The sequence below is a fragment of the Micrasema longulum genome, unplaced genomic scaffold (assembly GCF_059751315.1).
Source record: "Micrasema longulum isolate JH-2025_06_02 unplaced genomic scaffold, ASM5975131v1 h1tg002085l, whole genome shotgun sequence".
NCBI lineage: Eukaryota > Metazoa > Arthropoda > Insecta > Trichoptera > Brachycentridae > Micrasema > Micrasema longulum.
Genome location: NW_028279252.1, coordinates 616 through 27,244, shown reverse-complemented (window position 1 = coordinate 27,244; position 26,629 = coordinate 616). Strand labels below are relative to the sequence as shown.

At 33.2% G+C, this 26,629-nt stretch overlaps 1 protein-coding gene across 1 annotated transcript in view; it reads left to right on the top strand.

Moving 5' to 3' along the window:
- Nucleotides 1-25,498, top strand: part of LOC148273078 (acyl-CoA-binding domain-containing protein 4-like) — a gene marked incomplete at its 3' end in the record, with an annotated part of 28,833 nt that extends 3,335 nt beyond the window's left edge. The window contains exon 2 of the mRNA XM_088239166.1: nt 25,387-25,498. Within this exon, the coding sequence (XP_088095292.1) occupies nt 25,387-25,498 (112 nt within the window). The remainder of the gene's footprint in view (nt 1-25,386) is intronic.
- Nucleotides 25,499-26,629: the final 1,131 nt, after the last annotated feature.

The following is a 26,629-nucleotide window of genomic DNA, read 5'->3' as shown; positions in this document are numbered from 1 at the left end:
GCGCTTTACATGGTGATTCTATTGTTAAGTTAATTTAATTGAAGCTTTTAAATTTGTAATTTAATTAAAATAATTTATTTTGTTGTCACGTGCTACGGATTTATTCAAATGATTTAGAGAACAAGTGGGTTTTAAGTTTTTTCCGAAACATCACTTCACTTTCACAGCCTCGCACCTCGATGTTTTGAGTATGTGTCCAAATGCTTGCAGACTGGCTGGATTTCCTCCCCAGGGAGTTATTTAGATCTTAATTTGTTGCAACAGAGAGGGAAACTATTTTTGAGAAGGGAATATGGAAGTCTAGGCATTTACAGGGCTAATGACCTGTCATTGCCACTTCACACTTTGACGTTCATTTATAAGAGACAACGGCATTTATCAGTATAATTTATCGTTTAGTTATCTTCCCAAATACTTGGACTTCAACAAACCACGAGTACAAGTGGAATTACAGCAATTAAAAAATATATCAGTCAATTCTAAAATGTTTGAGTATGTCCAAATGCTTGCAGACTGGCTAGATTTCCTCCCTAGGGAGATGTTCATATTTAAATTAGTTGCAACAGGGAGGGAAAACATTTATGAGAAGGGATATTTACAGGGTTTATGACCTGTCATTGGCTGGTTTAAGTGGCCGCTTTACACACGGTAACATTCACCATTCTGCCTATGTTTAAACATCCACATTTCTTAAACTCTTCCATCTGTTGACTTTTGTGAAGTAAAAGAGCTGAAACCTTTATTAATCCGGCAGAACCAATTCACCCACAAGGCAACGCCTGAAAATATTTTTCCAATTTTTATACTTCTTCTTTTAGCATTTAGTCAATTCAACGATGTTTTGAGCATGTCCAAATGTTTGCAGACTGGCTGGATCTCCTCCCTAGGGAGTTATTTCGATCTAAATTTGAGAAGGGAATATGGAAATCTGTTACGCAGTGTGTAAAGTGGCCACTTAAACCAGCCAATGACAGGTCATAAGCCCTGTAAATGCCTAGACTTTCATATTACCTTCGCAAAAATGTTTTCCCCCTCTGTTGCAACAAATTGAAACATCTTTTTTATTCAAACACGTTTCAAATACGTTAATTTCATCTTTTGACACGCTGTTTTTACCTCAATTTGATGAAAACTCGCCTCCATTAAAAGAGTTGCTCATTTTGACCTTTGCTTATTACCTATTACGAATTTAAGTGCACGATTTCTGTATTTAGCAGCCATTTAATAACAAATATGTCGCTTTAATAAAACTAAATTATTCTACAAGTTGCGTCATTAAATATTTTACTTACAATTTTCGCCTCAAATGATACTAAAAATAATTTTATTAGAAAATGTGAAAGAGATGTGGTATTTACTATGTACGAGGGCGGATTGAAAATGAAGCTACCTAAGTAGGAAAAAAACTTTTTTTTTTCAAAAACCATTTATTTCTCAACATAGTCTCCTTTTACTTCGACACACTTAGTAAGACGATATTTCAAGTTTTTTATACCATCTGAATAATACGATTTCGGGAACCTCTCAAAATACGCGTTAGTTTCGGTAATCACTTCTTCGTTTGAGCTGAATCTTTTTTCTGCGAGACATTTTTTCAAGTTTGGAAACAGGAAAAAGTCACAAGGAGCTAAATCTGGACTATAAGGTGGATGATCAACCAATTTGAAGTGTATTTCACGTAATTTTAGCATCGTATCTAATGCTGTGTGAACCAGTGCGTTGTCTCGAAGAAAAAGCACCTTTTTCTTTAAATGTGGTCGTTTTTCCTTGATTGCATCATTCAATTGATCCAATAATGCACGATAATACTTTCCTGTGATTGTGGATCCCTTTTCAAGATAATCGATGAGCAATATTCCGAGTGCATCCCAATATACAGTGGCCATAACCTTGCCAGCCGATTTCACTGCCTTTGCCTTCTTCGGAGCACTTCCACCAGCTTCCACCTAGTGTTTCGATTGATTTTTGGTTTCAAGTGTATAGTGGTGCAGCCACGTTTTATCGACAGTTATTAATCGACGCCAAAAATCAACAGGATTACGCTTTATCATGTCCAAACACTGCTGTGAAGTGGTCTCTCGAACTCGTTTTTGTTCGACACTGAGCAAACGCGGCACCCATCTTGCCGATAGCTTTTTCATATGCAAATGTTCATGCAAAATGTTGAACACACGTTCATATGAGATGTTTACCAATTCAACAATCTCACGCAACTTCACTCGGCGATCATTCATAACTATATCGAGGATTTTCTTGAAATTTTCTTCAGTAACCACCTCTTTTGGCTTTCCTGTTGATGGTATTGTTGCAGTGCTCGTTCGGCCGCGTTTAAATTCAGCAATCCAACATTTGACCATGTAATCTGACGGAGCAGACTCACCGTAATATTTATCGAGCTTTTCTTTAGTCTTTTTCGCCGTTTTCCCTTTCAAATAATAGTGTTTAAGCTGGGCGCACTTCATAGATATATTTTTTCGGTACCGGCAAGGGCTGGTATGAAGGTCATACAAATGTAAATAAGATATTGTTTTTTTTTTTAAATTTATTTGGAAGTTCAACAAGAATACATAAAATACATACATGTTTTAAGTAAGCATAACTAACGTTCTTTACATATATTCTCAATTATAAAACTCCAACATCTTTCATAAATTATATAAAATAAGAGTGTAAAATCAATTTAAGTAATGATAAAGATTAAGTTTAGTGAAAGGTAAAAATAAAGAAAGATTTTTTTTTTTAAAGAAAAGAAAAGAGAAATTAAAAACATATAAGATATAATAAAATAGACTAAAATTAATTTACATACACACAAATAAGGATTAGGCATTTGATTTAAGATACATAGTAATGTTTTTTTATAACCATTTGCTCTATCATGATAAATGTCAATGTAAACTTTTTTTGTTATAAATTAAATATTACAACCTGAAAAAAGTCTGAAAACAATGTCTGAAAAGTCAACAGATGGAAGAGTTGAGGAAATGTGGATGTTCAAACTTGGGCAGAATGGTGAATGTTGGAAAAATGGCTAAATGATAGTATCGAATCTTCTGAACTTGGGCTGACTGACTACAATATTTTTAGATGCGATCGTTCTACAACTTATGGCAAGACGAGAGGAGGAGGTGTTATGATTTGTGTCAGCAAAAGAATATCTTGTAATGTAATTGATTCATCAAACTGTGTAGCTGATCAAATATATTTGTGTGTTAGAATTGGTCACAAAAAACTTGTAATTGGGTGTGTCTACATTCCTCCGACATCGTCAATTGATATTTACAAATCCCATTCTGACATGGTGGAAAAAGTATCGGTAGTTTCTAACTCTATTTTCATCTGCGGAGACTATAACTTGCCTAAAGTAACTTGGATCAACGACAATGAAGGCGTTAATGTGGCAAACCCCATATCTGTAAATGCTTCTCTAATTGTTAACATTTTCTCATATTTAAACATGTTCCAATTGAATTCTATACTTAACTGCTCAAACTATTGCCTTGATCTAATCTTTAGCAATAATTCTAATTCTACTGTCATTGAATCCATTGATCCATTATTACCAGTCGATAAACATCACCCTCCACTTTCTGGAGATATTTGCCATTCATTTTCTAATAACTTACTCAAACCTAATGACTCATTATATCTTAAATTTAAAGATGGTGATTATGCTGGCCTCAGTCAATATCTTTCAGAAATTGATTGGAACAGTATTCTAAGCAATTCTCATATAAATGATGCAGTCATCTTATTTAATGATAAAGTCGCAATTGGGATGGAACAATTTATCCCAAAAGGAAATTTTATTCAACCTAAGTTTCCAAAATGGTTTAGCTCTGATTTAAAGACTCTGATTTTGAAAAAGAAAAGGATCCACAAACTTTATAAACAAACTGGGAATCTCAAATTTTATCAACAATTTTCTCAACTAAGAGAACTTGCGAAGTCTGAATCATCCAATTGTTATAGATCATACATCAATGAAACTGAAACAATGTTGTCCATAAATCCCAAAAAGTTTTGGAGTTTTGTTTCTAATAAGCGTTTCAATAACGATCTGCCAATAAGTATGTTTCTTAAAGATAAACACGCATCTAATGGTACCGACATAGCTAATCTTTTTGCAACGCATTTTTCTTCAGTATATGTTAATAATTCTTCCAATGTTAATTCCTTATTTAGCTATACTAATACTGTAGACCTGAATAATTGTGAAGTGTCAGCTGAGGATGTCAGAATCGCTCTAAGTAAACTTGGTAATGGTAAATGTATTGGTCCAGATGGTATTCCTGAAATACTACTATCAAATTGTAAATCTAGTCTTGCCAAGCCTCTGTCTTTACTGTTTAATATGTCTTTAACAACGAGTGTATTTCCTGATATTTGGAAAATTTCTATAATAAGACCGATATTCAAATCTGGTGATAAATCTAACGTAACTAACTATAGACCCATTTCAATGATATCTCCTGTACCTAAACTATTCGAATCAATTATTACAAAAAAAATAACACCTATATTTAAAAATGTGCTGATTGAGGAGCAGCATGGATTTAGGACAGCCAAATCAACGACGACCAATTTGCTTTCTTTTACTGATACTATTTTTACAGCGTTCGAGAATAATCTTCAAGCTGATGTACTGTATACAGACTTCTCCAAGGCCTTTGACAAAGTTGATCACAACATTTTATGTGCTAAACTTCGTGCTGTAGGCATTAGAGATCCCTTTTTATCGTTTTTAAAATCCTACCTCTCACATAGAAAACAAAGTGTAAAAATCAATAACTTCATATCAAATAGCTTCCTAGTAACTTCTGGTGTACCACAGGGTGCCCACTTGGCCCCTCTTCTATTTAATATGTTTGTTAATGATGCTGCTAATGTTTTTTCTTTTACAAAATTCTGGCTTTTTGCTGACGATAACAAGATACTTAAGCTAATTAAAAATATTGATGACTGTGTCAGACTCCAAGAAGACATAAATGCATTTCATACTTGGTGCAAAACTAATAACATGGAACTTAACATCGATAAATGCAAAATTATTTCATACCATAAATGTAAACATCCTTTTATTTTTGATTATAAACTTAATGGCCAAGTTCTTTCGATTGTCACCTCTATAAGAGATCTTGGAGTGATCCTAGATAATAAACTAACTTTTCTGGAACACTTTGATAATATAGTAAACAGATCCTTAAAAATTTTAGGCTTTATTAATAGAACTACGTCTGATTTCCAAAGCATGCTTACACTTAAAACACTTTATTGCTCTTTAGTTCGCCCTATTCTTGAATATGCATCTGTAATCTGGTCCCCTCATTATGCTGTTCATATCAAGCGCCTTGAATCAGTTCAACATCGTTTTATAAGAAAAATTGCATGGAAGATGGGATTGGAAAGAGGAGACTATTCATATTCTGATATGGAGAGGTTTTTAAGCATATCAAGTCTTGAAAAACGCAGATGCATTGCAGATATAATCTGCATGTATAAAATTATGAACTGTCTCATTGATGCCCCTGAAATTTTGCAAAAGATTCTTTTTAACGTTCCCACCCGTAGACTAAGAAATAATGAAATGCTTTTCCTCGGTCACTACAGGACCAATTATGGTGCACAGTCGCCTTTGCCCAGAATGATCAGGCGGGTGAACGATCATCAAGATCTTGATTATTATGGTGTAAGGATGTCTTTCTTTACAAATCAGCTAAAGAATCTGTATAGTTAGCCTATGCTTTTTACTTAATCTAAAAAATCTATCATCTGTCTTTGCTGCTTATTTCTGTTCCTTATATTTTTTTATTCCTTTGTAAAAATTTCTTTTAATTGTAATGTTTATAATGGACTTTGTCCGTAAATAAATAAATAAATAAATAAATAAATAAATGTTACACAGTGTGTAAAGTGACCACTTAAACCAGCCAATGACAGGTCATAAGCCATGTAAATGCCTAGACTTCAATATTCCCTTCTCGAAAATGTTTTCCCTCTCTGTTGAAATAAATTTAAATACTAAAATAATATTAAATTTTACAAATTTAAAAAAATCGTATTCCTACATAAGTACACCCCTTCTGTTGGTGAGAAGACCGGAGTTTGACGTTTGCAAAAAGAACGCCATTTTTGGAATTCAACCATAAACAAGTACCTACTTAAATTCAATATTTGAATATTAACAATTTTTAGTTTTGGAATTTAATCACAAACAAGTACCTAGGTACCTACTTATCAATAAAAAGTCGTTTTTCAACGTTCGGGCAGGACAACATCTGTCGGGTCAGCTAGTAATTTTATATAATTCTTCGCCATTCTTATAAACAGATTCCAATGTATTGAAAAAAAAAAAATTATGCTCGGGGCTCTGAACTGTGATTGGTCAATAGAATGGCATTAGAACTATCGTATTCTAGCAATTACCGTCTATTTGGCCTATCTGCATAATATAATATAATATTCTGACTGACTGTCTACTTCCAACTTTCATGTAAAGGCGTTATGCACTTTCCCTTTCCGGCTTCAGACTGAAGTTTCTGCAAAGCGATTTATTTATTTATTTTATGTACGTAAGATATTTACAAATAATGAGTCTCCATTGGGAGAAGACAGCTCTTTTAACTTTCATTGAAAATATCACATAATACGAATATACGGATAAAAATATATGAAATGGATTTGTTTTATTTTATTTTAGTTATTTATTTGGAAAAAAAACAGGTAGTTTATAAACAATTCGTTTTGTCATATATTGTATGAGTCCAATTAAAGTTTTTCACGACTATTTGATACTTTTTGTAGACAAACTAATGACCATATTAAAAATATATAAGAGGATATAAAATATATTACATCAGAGATGAAGAACATTTAAGAAAAGTTAATATAGAAGTCTAGGCATCTACAGAGCTTATGACCTGTCAATGGCTGGTTTAAGTGGCCACTTTACACACTGTGTAACATTTACCATTCTGCCTATTTTTGAACATCTGAATTCCTTCAATTCTTTCATCTGTTGATGTTTGTAAAGTTAAAGAGCTGAAACCTTTATTTATGCAGGTGAGATTCATCTAATTAAATTTTTTCACCTACATACTAGGTAACGCCTGAAAATGTTATTTTTTCAATTCATATACTTCTTAATGGACCAGGTAATTTATCAACAATATTTTGAGTTTGTCCAAATTTTTGTAGACAAGGACTGGATTCAACTCCCTGGGGAGCTGTTTATATTAACATATTACAACACAGATGAAGAACATTTAAGAAAAGGTAATATAGAAGTCTAGGCATCTTCAGGGCTTATGACCTGTCAATGGCTGGTTTAAGTGGCCACTTTACACATACACTTTACACATAACATTTTCAGGCGTTGCCTAGTATGTAGGTGAAATAATTCAATTAGATGAATCTCACCCGCATAAATGAAGGTTTCAGCTCTTTAACTTCGCAAACATCAACAGATGAAAGAATTGAAGGAATATGGATGTTCAAATATATGCAGAATGGTAAATGTTACACAGTGTGTAAAGTGGCCACTTAAACCAGCCATTGACAGGTCATAAGCCTTGTAGATGCCTAGACTTCTATATTACATTTTCTTAAATGTTCTTCATCTCTGTTGTAATATATTTTATATCCTCTTACACATTTTTAATCTGGCCATTAGTTTGTCTACAAAAAGTATTAAATAGTCGTGAAAAACTTTGATTGGACTCATACATTATATGACAACACGAATTGTTTATAAAGTACCTGTTGTTTTTCCAAATAAATAACTTAAATAAAATAAAACCAATCCATTTCATATATGTTTATCTGTATATTCGTATTATGTGATATTTTCAATGAAAGTTAAAAGAGCTATCTTCTCCCAATGGAGACTCATTATTTGTATTATTTGTAGGCATTCATATTCCCTGAAATATGGATTTCCTCCCTAGGGAGTTGTTCATATTTAAATTTATTGCAACAGAGAAGGAAAACATTATTGAGAAGGAAATATGGAAGTCTAGGCATTTACAGGGCTTATGACCTGTCATTATAATAATAATAATAATAATATTTGGCTGATTTAAATAGCGCCATTTTTGTGAAAAATCACATCACGGGCGCTTTACAATTGTATACCTAAACTTACATTCTAACTAAGCTACTACTACTACTACCATCACGCCATTTCCCCGTAGGGGTAGGCAGAGAGAATGGACCGCCACACACGTCTATCCTGGCATACATTCCTAGCTTCCTCCACATTCATACATCTTGTCATACACGTCCTTCGGTTATGTCTGCTTTTGACATGACCAGATTTAAGATTTTGGTTTATCTGATCATGCCACGTCTTCCTTGGTCATCCTCGTCTCACGTTGCCGTTCATGTTCGCCATATATACTTGTTTTACCATTCTCTCGTCGTCCATTCGTTCTACGTGACCGAACCGTCTCAGAGACCCTTTTTTAATCTTATCAATTATACTTGTCTCAGATTTACACTCTCGCCTGATTTCATCATTCGTAACCCTGTCATACATTGATTTCCCACACATTCGTCTAAGAGATCGCATTTCAAACGCGTTCACTCGGCTTTCATCTTTCCTCTGCCAGTTCCATGTTTCACTTCCATACATAAGTGTTGGGACTAAAACTCCGTTGTGCACTGCCAGTTTAGGTTCGATTGACATAATTTTTATTAGAAATTACTGTGCTTAGTGCTCCGTTCATTTTGTTGCCCGCATTCACTCTTCTTTCAACATCTTTTTCTACTCTTCCATCTCTTGAAAACATGCTTCCCAGATACACAAATTTTTCTACTTGCTCGAGACATTCGTTATTTACATTTATTATGCAGTCAGTAACCTCACTATCCCTTTCAAATACCATCACTTTTGACTTACTTTCGTTCATCGCCAATTCGCTCTCCAGGCATACATCATACATTCTAGAGACTATTTGCTGCAAATCAGCCTTGCTGCTTGCTAACAGAACTGCATCGTCAGCATACAACAAGCAGCTTACTGAAAAATTATCCATTTTTGCTCCAATACCCATACATTCTATCTCTTTCATACAGTTGTCCATGTATTAAGTAGTTTCCTATTAAGTAGTTTCCTATTAAGTAGTTTTCTATTAAGTAGTTTCCTATTAAACACAAATTGCGGAAAACTTACAAACGCATTTATTAAAATACTACCTCGAAATGGTAGTATTTTAATAAATGCGTTTGTAGTGTCTAGAGTCGATTATTGTAATAATATCTACGCAGGTCTACCAATGAATAAAATAACTCGCCTACAGGCTGTACTAAATGCCGCAGCGAGACTTATTTTTGGAATTTCTAAATTCAGTCATATCACTCCACTACTTCGGGAATTGCACTGGCTACGTTTTCCACAGAGGGTGGAATACAAACTCTGTTGGCTTTTGTATAAGTCACTGCACAACTCTGCTCCAGAATATCTAAGGGAACTCTGCATTCCAGATGAACTAGCTGACAGACGTCTTACGCTTAGGTCAGCTACATCTGCGTCGAAAGGAAAAGTTATTATACCTCTACGCAAACAGCGCACTAAATTCGGCGAACGTGCATTTGCGGTCGCAGGCCCTACGGCATGGAATGCTCTCGCAGCAGAAATCCAAAACTGTGAGAGTGAAGTTATATTTCGGAAGAAACTTAAAACCCACTTGTTCTCTAAATCGTTTGAATAAATTCTTAGCATGTGGTTGAAAAGTAATATGAAAAAGTACATTATTTTTCTTAAATTAAAAAGTTAAAATTAAATTTAAATCTTTATATCATCACTTTGTAAAGCGCCCATGAGGTATTATATTACGAAAATTGCGCTGTATAAGTTATCCATAATTATTATTATTTCGATATTCATCCAATTATTCTATAGGAAAGCGATGACTGTACAATAGGGTGGGCCGATATTTTTTTCCGAATTTTGAAATGAAAGGGGTCTAAAAAGTTGCCTTTTGGATTACTTGGAATGCAAAAAATTTCTAAAAAAATATTCGATACTACTTTTGGCCCTTAACCTGAGCTTGAAGTTTTCGAAAAAGTCGATTTTTGCGCTAAACCGGCTGTCATTTCGTATTTAGATAAGAAAATCAGTACAATTAAATTTTATAATGTGCATTAAACCTTATTAAATAAGCATCTAAGGGCGTGAGTTGCAATTTGTTTTGCGATAAATGGGTAGCATTGTTTTAATAGGCCATTGTTTTCGTCAATATTAGCCAGTCGCTTGACGGAATTAGTTCCGCGGAGTGTAAACTTTTTCCATTTCGGTAGTTTTAAAGCGCGTTTGAATTTGGAATGTATTTAAGTTATTTCTTTACTAACATAAAATAATTTTATCAATATAGATAATTAACAAAATGTTCAGACAGTGATAAACTTCAAACCTCGGTTGAGGGCCAAAAGTAGTTTGGAATATTTTTAAAAATAATTTTTACGTTCGATGTGATCCAAAATGCAACTTTTTAGACCCCTTTCACTTTGATGTCTAAAAAAATAAAAAAACCTCATACATCATCGGCCCACTCTACTGTACAAGTGCATAATATACCATTTTATATATATATAAATAGTTGGATAATTTATATAGCGCCATTTTTGTGAAAATCACCTCAAGGGCGCTGTACAATTAATAAATATCCCAGTACGTCTTGCAGCTACAGAGCGCATGGACGGTTGGGATTCTAGTTCCTCGTTTTCAATTAAGATCAATCAAAAATTATAACAGATAGGAGCTAGATTACAGAACGTCTTGCAGCTACAGAGCGCATAGACAGTTAGAAATTTAGCCCCCATTCACACATTTTAAAAATTGACAAATAAGTTCATTGTATTAATATTTAAAAAAAATAATAATATAAGTAATAAAAAGGAGTAAGATTACAACACGTCTTGCAGCTACTAAGCGTATAGACGATTGGGATTCTAGACCCCATTTACAAAATTTAGGTTTTTTTCAGTTGATATATGAAAGCTAGATAGCCATCATCGTGCAGCTACAAAGCGCATGGACTAGTGGAATTCCAGCAAAGTTAAAATGTAAGTTTGTCATGTATTCATGCCAAGAAGTAAGCAATAAAAAACTAAATAAACAAAACACTGTTTCAACTCCATGGTTAACAAAGGGAGATAGATGTCCGAAGAGAAGCTTTTGTAGGCAGTAGGTAGATACCGTCGCCATGTGGCCCACTGGGGCACTGGCAACTTGATAATTTAATAATTTATTATTTATTTTAATTTATTAATTATTTAATTTATAAAAACGCACGTGTGTAGTTACTGGGAGATTCTGCCTATTGTTCCAACGACTTGGTGTCCATTTTGTTCCGTATTATTTCGTTTTATGAGACGCTACATTCCTGTTCAATTCACCTTTTTACATGAATATTACACAAACGCGCGTATGAGCGGTTTGATTGATCATTTTGTATGTTATTAGAAGGCAGATATTTGAAATATTATGTATTTATCAATAATACCCGTATGCAGAGACAAACCTTAAGGTGAGGAGAGTACATTATATTGTCTTCACCTTTGGGTTATTCTCTGCATTTGAAATTAGAATGTACTTTCCTCACCTTAAGTTTTGTCTCTGCATACGAGAGACAAACCTTAAGGTGAGGAGAGTACATTCTATTGTCTTCACCTTTGGGTTATTCTCTGCATTTGAAATTAGAATGTACTTTCCTCACCTTAAGTTTTGTCTCTGCATACGAGAGACAAACCTTAAGGTGAGGAGAGTACATTATATTGTCTTCACCTTTGGGTTATTCTCTGCATTTGAAATTAGAATGTACTTTCCTCACCTTAAGTTTTGTCTCTGCATACGAGAGACAAACCTTAAGGTGAGGAGAGTACATTCTATTGTCTTCACCTTTGGGTTATTCTCTGCATTTGAAATTAGAATGTACTTTCCTCACCTTAAGTTTTGTCTCTGCATACGGGTATAAATGTCAGTTCACTTTTAGCAGCACTGTTGTAATTTATTAATTATGGGTGTAGTGTTCCCAATAGCAAAATTTAGGTGCTTTCGCGTCAAAAGCTGATGCATTCTTAACCGGTTTTAATGGATTCATTAAAAAAATTATGATTTTAAGATTACAGGCGCACTATTTTTTTGAAAAGTTTCCATTGTTCACTATTTGTCACACAGTTTGTTAAGAATAAAGTATAAAACAATGCTATTAAATATATAGTCTTCTTCTTCTTTCCTCTGTTTGTCTAAAACATGACTACACTACTACACACTAACGACTTATAAACATTAACTCATTGTTTTCTAACATATAACAACTTATTTTCAAATTTATTTTAAGATTATAAGCTGCGGTTTGAGAGGAACTATATTTCACGCCCAGCCCGTACGGTGGTTGAGCGCGAAATTTTAAGAGTATTTAGCTGGGCGTAAATACTTAGTCTTTTGAACACATGGGTTAAATATCTAAATTTATTAACAATTACTTCACGGTGATGATTTCACCAGACTACAGCCTTAAGGTACATATATTGTATCTCAATGTTGTAAAGATGTTAAAATAAAATAGGATAAGATACATTATAGTTGGGCCAATTTGACACTTCATCAAAATTCAACAACATAACCTTGCAAGGGCGGTAGTAAAATATTATTTATTTTTTCGAATTTAGAACTGCACAATTGCTTAACTTTTTTCAATTACGATTACATATTTATTGTAATAATGACAAAAGAAGGTAATTTTCTGATTTATTTTCACTAATAAACCATTCTAAACATAATAAACTTTTTCTGTTCTTAACGTCGTTATAATGTTGCATCAGTGAACCCCTTTTCTTTTTAAACACTAGGGACGTTACCCAGAAAAATAGAATGCTGACAGTTTTGTTAAATTATGTACATATCTTATTTTTTTATTTTTTATTATTATTTTAATCTTAAAGTAGGGCACACATATCATACATATTGTTATGTGTGTTCTAATAATAACATTGCAAATATATTTAATTTATAAATTGTTTATCACATATGTCTTGACCATTATTTTAAATTTTGATATGTTTTTTTCTTCATAAATATTTTTTTCCATTTCGTAATACTTTTTAATTGCTTTAAATAAAATTGAATTTTGTGACTTTGCCTTTTTCCTAAATGGAAGTCTAATTTTGTTCTTTTCTCTAGTATTGTGATCGTGTTCATGCTGGTTCCGATCAATTTTTTTCCAAAATTCTGTTTTTTTTATTAGAGTTTATAATTTTATGAACAAATATCATTGTATTGTAAAATATTCTTTGTTTATATGTTAATAATTTCATTTCATTTACCATCGACTTTACCCTCGTGTATCGGTTTTTTTTCAAAATGATTCTAAAGGCTTTATTTTGTAATACAGTTAGTTTATCTATGTTTTCTTTGTTTGATAAAAATAAAATGCTACTACAGTAGTTCACGTGTGGTTCAATAATTGCTTTGTAAATAGTTTTGCAGGAGTCCTTATCAATAAATCTTCTGATCCTTCCCAAAATTGATATTTTTTTGCAATCTTATTTATTACCATCTTAGCGTTTTGGTGAAATGTAAGTTTTGAATCCAACATTACACCTAAATATTTAATTTCAGTGACTTCATTGAGTTTTTCATTTTCTATTACAATTGATGGTGTAATTTCTATTCTTTTGTTTCCTATATTCATATATTTAGTTTTGTCAACATTTAATTTTAATTTATTAATTTTTAGCCACAGTGATACACTATTAAGATCATGATTTAGTCTGTCCATAATTGTTTTATAATTTTCTCCCGATATATATATTAAGGCATCGTCTGCAAAGAGTCTTATTTTTGAATATTTTAATGTTTCGACAATATCATTTATGTATATAATAAACAAAACCGGTCCGAGAACCGATCCTTGTGGTACTCCCAATGAAATTTTGAGGGGCTCGGAAATTTCATCATTCACCTTCGTTATTTGGTATCTATCGCCAAGGTACTCTTCAAACCATTTTATAGTTTTTCCTTTTATTCCTATTTTTTTCAATTTTTTAATAATTATTTCTCGGTCTATTGTTTCGAAGGCTCTTTTAAAATCCAAGAAAACTGCAATTACGAACATGTTCTTATCGGTTTCCTCTTTCCAATCTTCTTAAACCAAGTTAATAGCCATTTCACAAGATTGATTGGTTCGAAATCCACATTGTTCTTTGCATAATACTTCCCATTGTTCCAAAAAATTAACTAACTCATTCTTTACAATATATTCCAATAATTGTTCATATTTTGGAAGGGTGTTTATGGGCCTGTATTCTTCACACTTCACTGAATTTTTTATTTTTGCTATTGGGATGACACATGATGTTTTCCATGATTTCGGGAAGACTCCATGCAATTTGTTCCTTAAATTTAAGATAGAAAATAATAATGGGATAGGGATTCGACTCATGATTTTGAAAATAAAATTACAGTACCTATAAGTACTTTTTCATAGCAACTGAATTCAATTGACATATATTATGTTTGAAGTCCGAATCGATTCATTCGCTTTAATCGATGTTTTTAAGCAGGTTACCTCAGTATGAAGCTAAAACCGACAAATGTCAAATGTGACCTATTAAATTGGCCCTACTATATAATAATATAAAATAAAACATACATAACGTACATGTTCATGTACTCGTATGTGAGATTTAGAAATCACAAATCTTATTACCTTTATTTTTACTGCGTTTTACCTTTATAATGTTTAACCATATCCATTAAGTATGCCTACCCTTTACTGTGTTCTACTATTATATGTCTTTTAACTTTGTTATTCATTTTGTACAAATTGACTAGAGCCCTTAAGAAATAAATAAATAATAATATAAAGTAATAACGACAATTATTATTTTTAAATAAGCAAAAAAATACGATAGCAAATTATTCCTCGATAATGAAGCTTTAAAACCGATCGATAAAAAATATATAAAATAAGTGGTTAAAAACAACTACTACTACTACTACCATCACGCCATTTCCCCGTAGGGGTAGGCAGAGAGAATGGAACGCCACACACGTCTATCCTGGCATACACTCCTAGCCTCTTCCACATTCATACATCTTGTCATACATGCCCTTCGGTTCTGTCTGCTTTTGACATGACCAGACTTAAGATTTTGGTTTATCTGATCATGCCACGTCTTCCTTGGTCGTCCTCGTCTAACGTTGCCGTTCATTTTTGCCATATATACTTGTTTTACCATTCTCTCGTCGTCCATTCGTTCTACGTGACCAAACCATCTCAGAGACCCTTTCTTAATCTTATCAATTATACTTGTCTCAGATTTACACTCTCGCCTGATTTCATCATTCGTAACCCTGTCATACATTGATTTCCCACACATTCGTCTAAGAGATCGCATTTCAACCGCGTTCACTCGGCTTTCATCCTTCCTCTGCCAGTTCTATGTTTCACTTCCATACATAAGTGTTGGGACTAAAACTCCGTTGTGCACTGCCAGTTTAGCTTCGATTGACATATTTTTATTAGAAATTACTGTGCTTAGTGCTCCGTTCATTTTGTTGCCCGCATTCACTCTTCTTTCAACATCTTTTTCTACTCTTCCATCTCTTGAAAACATGCTTCCCAGGTACACAAATTCTTCTACTTTATAAAACTTTATAAAACAAAGTTTATTTAAATTTATTTTAAAATCCATAATTTTCTTAAAACATTTCTTGTATGAGTAATAGCGGTTAGCTGCGAGTATTTGAAATACTCGAGTTGTTTGACATGTCAGTATGAAATACTCAGTTTCATAATAAGCAAAAGGAATATCTAAATACCTCCATTTCGAGGTAAGTATTCCGCAATTTGTGTTTAGTAAGACACTACTTAATAATGTCTACCTTTGGGTTCAGGCAGAGTTTCTCTAAAAGTAAGGTATTTTATTGCTAACCAAACCAGTAATTTAAACGAAAAGTATTACCAAAGACATAATGAGGAACTTCAGCCCTACGGGAAATTGGATACATTTTTTTTTTCTTACGCGGGGTAAAAATTAGAGCATTAAATTGTACGGCTAAGTTTCTTGAAAATGTACAGAAAAAATAATAAAAAATATTATGATAAAAACGCACTACTTTAAATGACGTCACTGGTTCATGTGAATCGACCTATGATCTGAGAGCTGTGGAATATTTCCGGTCTGCTCGTCGCTTCTGGACCACTGGGAAGAACTGAATGAGAATAAGCGGAAATGAACCTCTGACGTTACACGCGGAGTTATTTCAGAAATGCAAAACTTTGAAAAATCGTAGCGCCGATAATACGAAATATATAAATTTTATTTTTAAAATAAAATTTTGACTTAGTTTAACAGTCTATTAACAAATAAAAATTTCAAAAAAAAAAACTACTGAATATCCTCATTTTAAGTAGAAATAAAGGAAAATGTCACAAAAATTTATGTGATTTAAAATGCTTGTATTTCTTTTCAAAAACAAAAAAATTAAATTTGTCCGCGGCCACTTTCATGTTCAATTTGTTATCTTTAATGTATTGCAACAAATTTTAGTTCAATACTTAGTCTTTATTGAGATCCCAGATACCTAAGTTTAGTCTAAATTTCAAAAGGCGTAATCTGCCGGTCTAAAACAGAAATACCTTTAAAAAGATTGTTTTTATCTAATTTATGTCTTTTTATTTTTTTATTATGGCGCGATTAAAAAAAACATTCGTTTTAAAATGGCAAAATCCTATGATTTCCCAATTTTGCGAGCGTTTTACCAGACTTAAGACAATTAAATAGTGTTGAAAAAATGAGAAAACAATTGAACTGGATAGGAATAAAGAAAAGACTATTGTATAATGTATTTGTATTTATATATAAAGTGTTTAATAATCTCATGCCAAAGTATTTTATAAGTGAAATTATATTAAATAGAAATGTACATAAATATAGGACAAGAAATAGAAATAGGATAAGACTACCACTTAAGAAAAAAACAAAATCACAAAATAGCTTAATGTATAAAGGGTTAAAACTGTATGATGAGATGCCTGAAAGTATGAAGAATGAAAGAAAACTTACGGATTTAAAAAAAAAATGTTATGTTTATTGTAATAATGTAGTTATGTAAGAAATATTTAATAAGTATTTGTTATAATTGTAAATATATTAGTTAATATACAATGTAATATTAACTAACTTAAGTAAATAAATAAAAAATAAAATTAATTATTCACGAAAAAATTAGACATTTATACTTTTTTATGAACAACATCAAACGAATTATTTTTTTATTCGTTCGATTTACATTGATCAATTTGTCCCATCTCTAACATTTTTGGAAAATGACGTAGCCTTGTGAGAACGTCATTAATAATTAGGTTTATTTTAACAATGTTTGAGTATGTCCAAATGCTTGCAGACTGGCTGGATTTCCTCCCTAGGGAGTTATTCATATTTAAATTTATTTCAACAGAGAGGGAAAACATTTTTGAGAAGGGAATATGGAAGTCTAGGCATTTACAGGGCTTATGACCTGTCGTTTGCTGGTTCAAGTGGCCACTTTACATTTACACACTGTAACATTCACCATTCTGCCCATGTTTGAACACCCACATTTCCTCAACTCTTCCATCTGTTGACTTTTGTGAAGTAAAACTAAAAGTTTTACTATTTAAGTAAACATAAGACGACTTCTCATTGGCTAAGAATGCACCAATTACAGACAGCGCTTTACAAAAGGATGCAATCGTTGCGTTGGAGCTGGGTATTTGTGTGTTCTTACAGTTAGTAAATTTGAAATAACTAACTAAGAACTAACTAACCATCACGCCATTTCCCCAGATGGGTAGGCAGAGAGGATAGAACGCCACACCACTCTGTCCTGGCACACTTCCTTTGCTTCCTTCACATTCATACATCTTTTCATGCACGCACGTCGATTATTCCGACTTTTCACATGACCACTTTCAAGAATTTGTTGTACTTGATCATGCCATGTCTTTCTCGGCCTTCCTCGACTTCTACAACCAGACACATTCGCATCATAAATCTTTTTAGCCGTTCTTTCATCATTCATTCGCTCCACATGACCGAACCATCGCAAAAGACCTTTCTTAATTTTGTCGATAATGCTTAACTCAGCCTTGCATTCTACTCTAATTTCGACATTAGGGCACCTATCATACATTGTTTTTCCGCACATTCGCCTGAGGGATCGCATTTCAACAGCATTCAGTCTACTTTCGTCCCTTTTTTTCCAACTCCATGCTTCGCTTCCATACATTAGGGTTGGTACCAGAACTCCATTATGAACTGCTAATTTAGCCTCTTGCGATAGACACTTATTTGCTACGACAGACTTTAAGGCACCATTAACTCTGTTACCGGCACTAACCCTCCTTTCAATATCCTTGTCCATATTTCCATCTCTAGTAAACATACTTGAAATAATTGCGTAAATAATACGGAAATACTTTGGCCTGGTAAATGATAAAATTTCATTTTTTCATTTCATTTTTTTTTTGCACCACAACAGGCCAGGAGGCCCAATTACAGTGGTGAATTACATTACAGAATAACCAGACTTGAGAAAAATCACATTTTATATTTTGTGTTCTCACCGGGAATCGAACCCGGAACCTTCCGTGCGCGAGTCAAGCGTCTTGACCACTACACCACGGAGGCCGCCAATGACATTGTCTTTCCTGAATAGGAATAATGTATTGTAATTTTATTTTAATGTTACATCCATATGTTTTAGCTAGATAAACTAGGGTAGTAGCATTGACTTGTAGGATTTATTTGAACTTTTTATTAAATAAATCATTATACAAAAGTGTAGAATATGTAAGTCTATGATAATATGAGCAATAATTAGCCTAGGTATTGTGTAATTATATCTTGAATTAGGAATTTGTGTATGGAATAAAAATAGACCATAAAAAAGGGATTGTCCTGATTGATTGAAAATTGGCGCGCCCAGATGTAGTAAAAAAGGGAATGGCCCCAGGGGTCGAGGGTAATTATTTAAGCTTAGGTTTCTGAGAGAGACGGACAGTTCCGAACAAGAAGGCGCAAGAAAGAGACGAACGGAGATCGCCCAAAGAAGAAATTCGAGACACCATCTGGAGATTATACAGTGATTCACCGCTTTATTTTTAACAAACTGTTCTTTGTTATAATAAAGTGCTTGAGTAAAAAGTTCATCAGTTGTTTGACTTGAGAAGGAAAGGCGACCCCCTCACCTGAAAGTTCTGTCTGTGCTGGTTTTCACGTACCACTGTTGGTTTAAGCACGTATATTTTTTGTAAATGCCCCTTGGGCGTATTGTAAAATAAAATAAATAAATACTCAAGCTATGTCATTTTAAAGCGTAGATATCGAATCAGTTCAGCAAAAATTCATAAGGAAAATTGCGTACAAACTAGGAATCACAAGAGATCGCTATAACTATATCGACATGGAACTTTTGCTGAATATATTCAGTCTCTCACAACGTCGACTTAATGCAGATTTCATTTGCGTGTTTAAGATACTTATAGTCCTTGAATGTAACATGATTAGAATGATAGTTGTCAGAAAAAGTGACGACATAACTTTGTAGTAACGTCAAAGGAGTTATTTATAATGACACACGAAAAATAATTTGTATCTGGCGTGTTAATTTAATTTATTTTTATTACAATGCTTGAAACATAAATTAACAGTAATATACAATCAGCTTTAAAACTAAAAAAAACCTAATTATTAACGACGTTCTTTCAAGGCTACATCATTTTACAAAAACGTTAGAGATGGGACAAACTGATTAATGTAAATTGATCGAATAAAAAAATATTATTTAGTAAAAAGTATAAATGTCTCATTTTTTGGTGAACAATTATGTAAAACACTCTCTAATAGGCTTGTTTTTCGTTTTATATATAAATTTTCGGAAACAGAGTTTCATGATTGCATGAAATAACTGATAAAATCGATTTGATCAGTGATCAGTAATTTCCCATCACTAATGAAATTTGTTTGACAGCTGTCATTCTCTAATCAAGCTATATTTTAAGGACTATAATAGTTTATTTGATGTCCCGACTATTCTCCAACAAACATCTCTTAATGTTCCTTCACGTAGATTCAGAAATTATTTATTTAATTAAAAAATATCATTTTCAGGCGTTGCCTAGTACGTAGGTGAAATAATTCAATTAGACGAATCTCACCCGCATAAATAAAGGTTTCAGCTCTTTAACTTCACAAACATCAACAGATGAAAGAGTTGACGGAATATAGATGTTCAAATACGGGCAGAATGGTGAATGTTACACAGTGTGTAAAGTGGCCACTTAAACCAGCCATTGACAGGTCATACGCCCTGTAGATGCCTGGACTTCTATATTACCTTCTCTTAAATGTTCTTCATCTCTGTTGTAATATGTTTGTTGTATTTCTTCTATTATTTGTTACTGTATTATTATTGTTTTTCGTTGTATAATTAGTTTAAATTGGACATTGTCCGTAAATTTGTTTTATAAATAAATAAATATGTGTACCATGACGTACGCTTCCCCATGTTTCACATCGATGTACTTACCTAAAACTTGAAGGTGGGGGTCGGTAGTATATCTTTGTAGTCGCTAGAGGGAATTTATTTTCAACCATACCGTCAAGGTGAAGGTATGATGTCTATATATCCATCATAATCGAGACCCTGAGATACCAATCAACTGAGGCCCGCAGGGCCGATCGGACCAGGCCCGAAGGGCCGGATTTCTTTTCATGTAACAGTCCGCTATCGCTGACTCGTATTTCTTTAATAAAACGATTTGCTATCAATGGTTCAAAGTCTTTAATGCGCGTCTTTAATTTTATAGATTAAATATTTATAAATTCCACAAACGAGGTCGTTATATATTGAATTATTAATAATGATCGATTATTAATTGATAGTACGTAGTTTATGTTAGTAGATTAAATCTATTTTTTCATTTGAAATTTATTTTTTAACCCTTACGGATTATTACATTAATTTTACAAAAATAATAAATAATTTTTTATTTTTACTCTGTTGTTGATAATTATATTTTTTACCCCTTTTGAAAAGTTTGTCCGAATCTTTTGTTTAGTTTTGTCTGGTAGTTTATTGTATAATTTCAGTCCGTTTTACTTTGTCTTCTAAAAGGAATTGTTATCGCGTCGCTCATGTGATTGAGATACTGGTTTGAATTTTTTTTTGACATGACGATGACTCTCACAAAGTTGTGTTTGCAATATTAATTTTGTGTTTTTTTTCTATCTGTGAAGCTTCGGCGCTAATTGCAGTGTGAAAATAATCTTGATTTACCAGTTGATTATATAACACAATAATATTGTTGACCTTTAGTCTAAAATCAGTAAGTCGGCTTAGTAAAAAAAATAATGTATTATCATCTATCTTCAAACCAGTTATTGCGTAGAGTCACCTATTGGTGATTTTTAAAAGCTAGCATGTCATTTATCCAAGATTCGAACCTAGTAGCGTAAAATATATTTTTAAATGTGTAATTTTGAATTCCCGCCAAAACGGTCAACCCTTCGGCCACGCCCCTAATACGTCACGATTCACGTTTATTTGTTCTTCGCCACTGAACTTTGTTTCGAACATTATCACGAATCTTGACGTCACAACAACCAAGGCCAAGCACGTCGCGTTTTTCTACGAACGTATTTTCATTGATTTTCTTTTTTACATTTATGTATGAAAACATTTCTCCCTAATATCCATATTGATTTTGAAAATACAATTATTTATTCTTAATCCATTTTATATATTTTTATCTGTATTCGTAGTATGTGATATTTCGTTATTAAATTAATTTAGTTATTTTTTAAAAAAATTTAATGTTTTGCATACATAATTGAATATTGAAGAATATATTGTATTATTTACTATACTAAACGCCGATTTTCAGCACTTTATTGAGACTGAAAAAACCCTAAAAAATAAACTCTTTTTAATTTACAATATTTTGTGTTTGTCCAAATGTTTGTAGACAAAGACTGGATTTCACAAGGAGTCATTAAGATTAACAAATTACAACAGGGATGGATAACATTTTAGAGAAGGAAATATAGAAGTCTAGGCATTTACGCCCTTATGACCTGTTATTTACTGGTTTAATAAGCCTTGACAGTGTACGTAAATTTAAGTCAAAAACCATAGAAATATTAAGAGAAGCAGATATTTAATTATTTTTATTATTAACATGTTACAACAGAGATGAAGAACATTTTAGTGAAGGTAATATAGAAGTCTAGGCATCTACATCGCTTATGACCTGTCATTGGCTGGTTTAAGTGGCCACTTTACACACTGTGGAGCATTCACCATTCTGCCCATATTTGAACATCTATGTATATTCCTTCAATTCTTTCATCTGTTGATGTTTGTGAAGTTAAAGAGCTGAAACCTTTATTATGCGGTTGAGATTTATCTTATTGAATTATTTCACCTACATACTAGGCAACGCCTGAAATGTTATTTTTAAATTTCTGTACTTCTTCATGGACCAGGTGGATTTATCAACAATATTTTAAGTTTTTCCCAAATTTTTGCAGACGAGGACTGGATTCAACTCCCTGGGGAGCCGCCAATATTAACATATTACAACAGAGATGAAGAACATTGTGTAAAGTGGCCATTTAAATTAGCCAATGACAGGTCATGAGCGCTGTAGATGCCTACACTTCTATATTACTTTCTCTAAAATGTTTTTCATCTCTGTTGCAATATGTTCATATTGGCGGCTTCCCAGGGAGTTGAATCTAGTCCTTGTCTACAAAAATTTGGACAAACTCAAAATATTATTTTATTATTATAAACATATTTTTTCATTTCTTATCTTTTACATTTGTTATATTTAAAAAAAATAAATTTTATTAATAAATTTCATAATTTTTTAAAAAAAAAGTTAAAAAAAAAATTCTATACATATCTACTTTTACACATCTAGTAAATGTTATCACTGTAACTCGAAAAAAGAGACCAACTCTCGTACTTGGAGAGTGACTTACACTGTTATAGTTGTTTATTTATAAGAGTTTACATAATTTTAAATACAATTACATGAGAAAAAATAAAAACATAGGATATATAAAGAAAAATCATAAAACAATAAAACATTCATACCAATTAAAATTTAATGTAGTTTTTATACCTGTTCAAAAAAATTCTTTAGGTTTACTTTCAATTTATTTTTTGTTATATTATTTTTAATAGTTTTTAGTTCATTGGGAAGATTATTATAATTTTTTAAACCTTTAAGACAAAGCTATTTGACTATGACTTGTGTGGAATTTAGGAATTTTAATATTATGTTGGTATCTGAGTGACTTATTCATCTTAATTCTTTTATTTTTTCTTCTTTATAAATTTGTATAATAGAATTTATTTTATAAAATGTGTCTACTGTATGAACCTTAAATATTTTATATAGACTTATATTATTGTCTTAAGTGTAAATAATATTTTTTGGTGTGTGCACGAGTGCCTTTTAGTGCCCTACACTAATATATAGGGTTTTTCAATTGGCGCGGGTAGATTTTAAAGCCCGTGGCGGCCATTTTGTCTTGATGACATCTGTCAAATATTTTTTTTATTATTTAGTTACTTATGCCAAATCCCCATGGCAAGTTACATAATTGAACAGCACGTTCAAATGATAAAAAAATTATTATCAAAATGAGTGTTCGTTAGTTCAAACGTTGCGCGCATTGCGCCCATTTTACGGTAGACGTGGTGGCCCTTCACAGTCAACTCTTCACGTTTGGTGGCCAAATTTGAGACGACCGGTTCGGTATTCCATCAGCCAACACCCGTATGTTCAAGGAACGCAAGATCGGCCGAGAACATCGCCGCTGTCCGTGAAAGTGTACAGCAGAACCCGAGGCAGTCAATTCCACGCCGTGCACAAGAACTCGGCCTTTCGCAGACTTCAACTTGGCGAATATTGCGTCGGGACTTAGGCCTCACCCGTACAAGATCCAACTGACGTAGGAGCTCAGAGTTCAAGACCATAGACAACGCCGTTTGTTCGCTGACTGGCTTCGAATCGTTCGGAAGACGACCCCAATTTTTGCCAAAAATAGCCGTTTATGGGACCACACCAACCACGCGAGGTTCACCAGGCGATAATGCATCCCTCAAAAAGTTACTGTTTGGTGTGGTCTTTGGGCCGGCGGCGTCATTGGTCTGTTCTTTTCGATCGACGTTGGTGAGGCGGTCAACGTCAACGGTGAGCGCTACAAAACAATGATTACCAATTTTTATGGCCCAAATTGAACCATATGGACCTAGACGACATGTGGTTCCAGCAGGACGGCGCTACGCGCCACACAGCGGACGCCACGATTGACATTCTGCATGAACGATTCGAGGGTAAGGTTATCTCTCGCAGGGGTTATCTGAATTGGCCACCAAGGTCATGCGATTTGACCCCGCTAGACTTTTTCTCGTGGGCTTCTTGAAGTCACAGGTCTATGGCAAATAAACCACAATCGACCGATGCCCTAAAGGTGAACATAACACAGGCCATCGCTCAAATTCAGCCGGATCTACGCCGAAGAGTCATTGAAAGTTGGGCCACTCGGATCCGCGCCAGCGTAAGAAGCCGGGGCGGGCAATTAAACGATGTCATATTTTTTAATTTTTTTTATTTAAATCTTAAAGTAGGGCACACATATCATACATATTGTTATGTGTGTTCTAATAATAACATTGCAAATATATTTAATTTATAAATTGTTTATCACATATGTCTTGACCATTATTTTAAATTTTGATATGTTTTTTTCTTCATAAATATTTTTTTCCATTTCGTAATACTTTTTAATTGCTTTGAATAAAATTGAATTTTGTGACTTTGCCTTTTTCCTAAATGGAAGTCTAATTTTGTTCTTTTCTCTAGTATTGTGATCGTGTTCATGCTGGTTCCGATCAATTTTTTCCAAATTCTGTTTTTTTATTAGAGTTTATAATTTTATGAACAAATATCATTAATCATTGTATTGTAAAATATTCTTTGTTTATATGTTAATAATTTCATTTCATTTACCATCAACTTTACCCTCGTATATCTGTTTTCTTTCAAAATGATTCTAAAGGCTTTATTTTGTAATACAGTTAGTTTCACACTTAATGGCACATATGGGCCTTTCAAATAAAAAAATAATTTTATTTATACCCCACACACAACTTGTTTTATTTCATTTCAACATCTACTCGCCCTTATTGAAAAATCCTTCACAAAGAAACTGTGACTATTTCTGTACATACTGTTTGTTCACCCAACAAAATTAATAAATAATTGATCCTTTTAATTAATCTTGTTTTCTGGCACTATACCATGGTGGTTTTTGTTACAGGATCTTACCAACCGAGCCACGACCTGATGCTTCGTTTCTATTCCTATTTTAAGCAAGCAACGGAAGGTCCCTGTACCAAGCCAAAACCTGCCTTCTGGGATATGGTTAATAGGTAAAATTCATGCATTTTTAACTTCAAAACGGCAAAAAGTGGACCCCTGTGTTTTATCCTCTAAGGCAGTGCTCCGCAACCGGTGTGCCGTGGCACACTGGTGTGCCGTGAGCTGGATACAGGTGTGCCGCGGTCAAATTCAATGTATTTTGACATTTTAGTATAGAAAAATAATAATTATTATAATATAATATAATGTGGTTTATGTTGAGTGATGAAATCTGGCGGGACATCTAGCGGAAAAATTGACGGAATCTGACGGGATTTTCTGTAGATTTTAGCGGGAATGTAAATGACAAGGTGGCAACACTGAGCGGCTCAGTTCAGCGCTGTCAAAAATCGAGCCGAATATAAAACTTTTGTGTTCATTGAAACAAGCGCAGGTATCACATTAGTTTAGTTAGCTTCTATTATCAACTGGTTTATAGCTATTTTTTAATTGGTTTGACTGAGTTTTGAAAATTTCTCCCCTGGAAATGTTCCAAAACTGCGGTAAAATTTTAAAATTTCGTAAAAAAAAAAATGTTATAGTTATATGTATGTATGTATGTATACCTTTTAAATAAAAAACTAAAAATTATTGTAAAATTTTGTATCAATTTAATACCTATATATCTTAGCTTTTGGTGTGCCGCGTAATTCTAGGAACAATTTTGGTGTGTCGTAGGTGAGAAAAGGTTGCGGAGCACTGCTCTAAGGTACCGATATTGATTTATTTTGTTAATCAACGTCCAAGGGTAGGACATAGTATCCGTGATCTGGTCTCCCTTCTATGTAGGCCGGATAAATCATATCGAATCGGTGCAACATCGTCTGCTAAGAAAAGTAGCATGGCCAATCATCCATGCTCGAGAGGGGAGACTACACTTACGGAGAAATGGACTCAATGTCACTTGTCACTCAATAACATTGACTTCATATTTATGTTTAATTTACTGAATGGCTTAATTGATGTACCATCGTTACTGGAACAAGTGGCATTCAGTGTTCCAATCTGCCGGTTGCGAAATAATAATGCGCTGTTCCTCGATCAACACAGCAAAAACTATGGCTCGCATGCACCAATGTCCCGATTGTGTCGTATTGTAAACTCGAGACAAGATCTGGACTTTTTTGGTGTGTCTTTAAAGA